This window comes from Podarcis filfolensis (genome assembly GCF_964270895.1).
Source record: "Podarcis filfolensis genome assembly, chromosome: 16".
Classification (NCBI taxonomy): Eukaryota; Metazoa; Chordata; class Lepidosauria; order Squamata; family Lacertidae; genus Podarcis; species Podarcis filfolensis.
In genome coordinates, this window is record NC_139620.1 from 27,904,705 (window position 1) to 27,908,517 (window position 3,813).

Consider the following 3,813-nt stretch of genomic DNA (forward strand, 5'->3'; position numbering starts at 1 on the left):
CCCTTCAGTTCAGTTCTGTTCTGGCCTGTGAATAAACAAGAGCTGTCTGAAGAATCGCTGTGTCGTCTGATATGTTCACCCACAACTTATCAGCAGTGTCCAGAGTTCCCCCTTCAAAAATCCAAATGTGCCAATGTGGACTTAAAACTGGTAGTGATCCCTGCCTGGAACCTATCAGACTAGGGACTTAGCTATACAGCTGCAAATATAACGTTTTAAGAGTGTTTTAAGTACATTATTCAAACGTGACACTAGATGGCGATGGTGAGCTTATGGCAAATTCAAAATATTTTTCAAAACGTTTTTTAAAACATTTTTGTGTTTTTTTACATGGGTCTAGATTCTACCTAGGCTCCGGGGACACATTGGCAATATTGGAGAGCAGCCTTTCCCGCAATTTCCACCTGCCTAACTCCCAAAGTTGAGGGACTGGCAGGGGGCAACCAAAGAAGGGCCTCCAACCATGGTATTGACAAGTGAGAAGATGCTTCTGGAAGGAGACGGCCCTTTCGTCGCCAATCTGAGTCTCAGCACCAGCAAATTCACACAGCCGAACTGTTGGGTTAGGGTGCTTGCTCACCTAACTGCTTTCATCCTAGTTGGTCCAGAGCCATCATCCATGGCCTCCAGCATTCCTCAAATGAAAATAAGAGCCGTTGTTCACTCCCCTACCTCTTCCCCAACCCTTCTGGGACCTCAATCTTTGTACTCCCACCACAACTGTGGAGCATTTCCAGTCAGAAGACCAGCGAGAGCAACCATCATTACACCAATGGGACACAAGGGGTGTTGGTGGTCCTGAGCCAACTGGTTCAGAAGGAGGTTTCCCCCCCCCACACACACACCAGGGACTGGGGGCAGGACTTTGATCTGGGACAGGGGATGAAGTCGACTAGGTCAGGAGGGAGAAATATGATGGGGACACTCAGAATGCCAGCATGATGGCAGGTGTACTCCTGGAATTGTGCCTCGAAATCCTGCATACAGCTACAGGAACGGTTTTGGGACTGGAATGGGAGTTTAGAATTTCTGCCCACAACCAGAAAGGCTGAATCTGTGGGTTTGGCACAAAAATGGCTGTTTAACTTGCTTGAGCTGAGAACATTGTGAAAGTGCCACAAGGAACTCCATGTAGCCACGTGATTCACTCAAGATGAAGAACCCCGTGAAACCCCAAGGCGAAGGACCACGCAGAGTCTGTTTGGGCCTGTTTTCTGATATTTTCAATTTTTTTCTGCAGGGATCTTTCCTGAAAGTTAGCAATGATCTTTAAATGCTGTTAATTCATGCTTTTTACACGACTGGTAGTCTGAAAAACTCTGGTGCTTAATTTTAATCTACACTATGGTCATCTTAACATGTAACTTGGTTTCCGTCACCTAAAAAACATTGTTTGACTTCTGAATTTCATATTTAACAAGATGCGGAATTTTAAAAATGATGTCACCTGATTCCTCTGCAACCCCAATGCATTGTGGGAATCTGTTCAGAAGCTGACTTAGCGAGGACATCTTACCTCATCCATTGTCTGGAAATTTCACGTTTAACCACTGTATTTGCTACAGGGAAATGAATAAAGGACCCTTCAAAGTCCAGTCAAGTTTTCTGTACCCAGTCTGTATGTGTTCCACGGATTCCTTTTGTGGCTGCTAGCTTTCACCCGCAATTTAAAATACACTTATGATAAGCTAATTCAGCATTTGAACACTGTGGAGTGGGGTGAAATTCCGCTACGCAGATTGATTTGAGGGTTGCTTGATAATGTTGTGAAGGTGGAAAGGAAATAGTGCCTGTGTACTAATCAGCAAATGTCCAAACTCTTTGCTTACAAGACAATTTCCTTCTTTCACTATCAGGCTAAAAAAAACAACCCAAACAAGAACAGAGATGGGTTGTTTGTTTTTAAAGAACCTATAATGTTCCCTCACCAAAGATCATTTGTCTCTGAGGTTGATATTGACTATTATATCACAGACTGCTAGTTGCTTAATGCTAGTTGTGACATCACATGGAGACATCACCCAATAAACAATGCTCAAAATTCTATGTCATCCAACTTCCCAGAACCAGGCAACCCTCCAATGACCAACGATGGAATACCTAGTAAGTGGCTGGAAGAGTACGCCAGCAACGTGACCAAACTTATCTTTGCGTCTGCCTATAGCATGATGGACGACGCTGCCGTCCTTAAAAAAAGAGGCTACATCATGGGAGGAAATTTGGGAGAAGGCTCTTACGCCAAGGTGAAATCGGCCTTTTCGGAACGGCTGAAATTTGACGTAGCAGTAAAAATCATAGACAGGAAGAAAGCTCCGCTGGACTTTCTGGAGAGGTTCCTTCCGAGGGAAATAGACATCTTAGCCAAAGTGAACCACCGATCCATCATAAAAACCTATGAGATCTTCGAGACGTCAGATGGCAAAGTCTACATCGTGATGGAGTTAGGAGTCCAGGGGGATTTGCTGGAGTTCATCAAGAGCAAAGGGGCAATGCCCGAAGACATTGCCAGGAAGATGTTCCGCCAGCTATGTGCCGCTATAAAATACTGCCATGATTCTGACATTGTCCACCGGGACTTGAAATGTGAAAACCTGCTTCTGGACAAAGATTATCACATCAAGCTTTCGGACTTTGGCTTCTCCAAACGCTTGACCCGTGATGAAGACGGCAAAATTATCCACAGCAAGACCTTCTGTGGTTCTGCTGCTTACGCCGCCCCAGAGGTGCTGCAAGGCATTCCCTACGAGCCCAAGATCTACGATATGTGGAGCCTAGGGGTCATTCTGTACATCATGGTCTGCGGCTCCATGCCTTATGACGACTCCAACATTCGGAAGATGCTGAGGCTGCAGAAGGAGCACCGGGTACATTTCCCCAAGTCGAAAAACCTGACCATGGAATGCAAAGACCTCATCTACCGCATGCTCCAACCGGACGTCGCCCGGCGGCTCCACATCGACGACGTTTTGAGCCACGTGTGGATGCAGCCCCCGAAACCCAAGTGCGTCTCGACGACTTCTGTCATGAAAAACGGGGAGAGTTCCCGGACTGATTGCGATCACAAGCCAAATCACAAAAGTGAAGTGCAAGTAAGCAACAAATCGGAGTCCAAACAGGCTGGACATTCCCGGCTGGAGGTAGCCGAAGGAGTGGGGAAACTGGGGGAAATCGTGAAACCGGACAACCTGGCAGACGATGTCGTGCTGCCCCAGTTTGAGAACACAGAAATCTGATACACCTGGACCAGCAGATGCCCATTCACTCAGGCAACAGAGAATAGGTAGCCCAAATGCCCAATCAAATGGACAAGGTGGTTTCGGGGTCGGGAGAAGATGAGAGATTAGTGGAGGAAGCAATCAGAAAAGCAGACTAAATGAAAAGAAAGTAAAGAGGTTTCTTTATAAGCACTTTTATACTTATATATATCGATACCTATAAAAGGACACAATATTATTAAATATTTTATACCTTGATAAATATTTTACTGTAATTGCCCACTGCCTATGAACCAAAGGGGTGGTGTTTTTAATCACCTTGTAATTAAGCTGATGTGCCTTTGAAAATACAAGGTTTCACGCTCTCCAAGGCATCACTAAAGAGAGGCAGGCAGTTGCAAAGAGTCTCAAGGTCCTTCTTGAAACCCACTCCATCTTTTAGGCCCCACCTGCAGCCCTGTAAGAGTTTATACTGTCATGGCTTCCCCCAAAGAATTCTGGGAACTGTGGATTGTTAAGGGAGCTGAGATTTGTTAGGAGACCCAGATTCCCAGAACTACAATTCTCAAAGTGGTTTCACTGTCAGTCCGTGAATAAA

At 45.5% G+C, this 3,813-nt stretch overlaps 1 protein-coding gene across 1 annotated transcript; it reads left to right on the forward strand.

The window, feature by feature from the left end:
• Positions 1 to 1,738: 1,738 nt before the first annotated feature.
• On the forward strand, positions 1,739 to 3,479 carry LOC310751215 (testis-specific serine/threonine-protein kinase 2-like). The gene has a single exon (XM_083590415.1). It carries the CDS (start codon positions 2,046 to 2,048, stop codon positions 3,231 to 3,233), a length of 1,188 nt encoding a protein of 395 aa, XP_083446541.1. The 5' UTR covers positions 1,739 to 2,045; the 3' UTR covers positions 3,234 to 3,479.
• Positions 3,480 to 3,813: the final 334 nt, after the last annotated feature.

Bases quoted from the DNA above. Each gene is read 5' to 3' on its own strand.
- LOC310751215 (XM_083590415.1), top strand. From the start codon at position 2,046: ATGTCATCCAACTTCCCAGAACCAGGCAACCCTCCAATGACCAACGAT.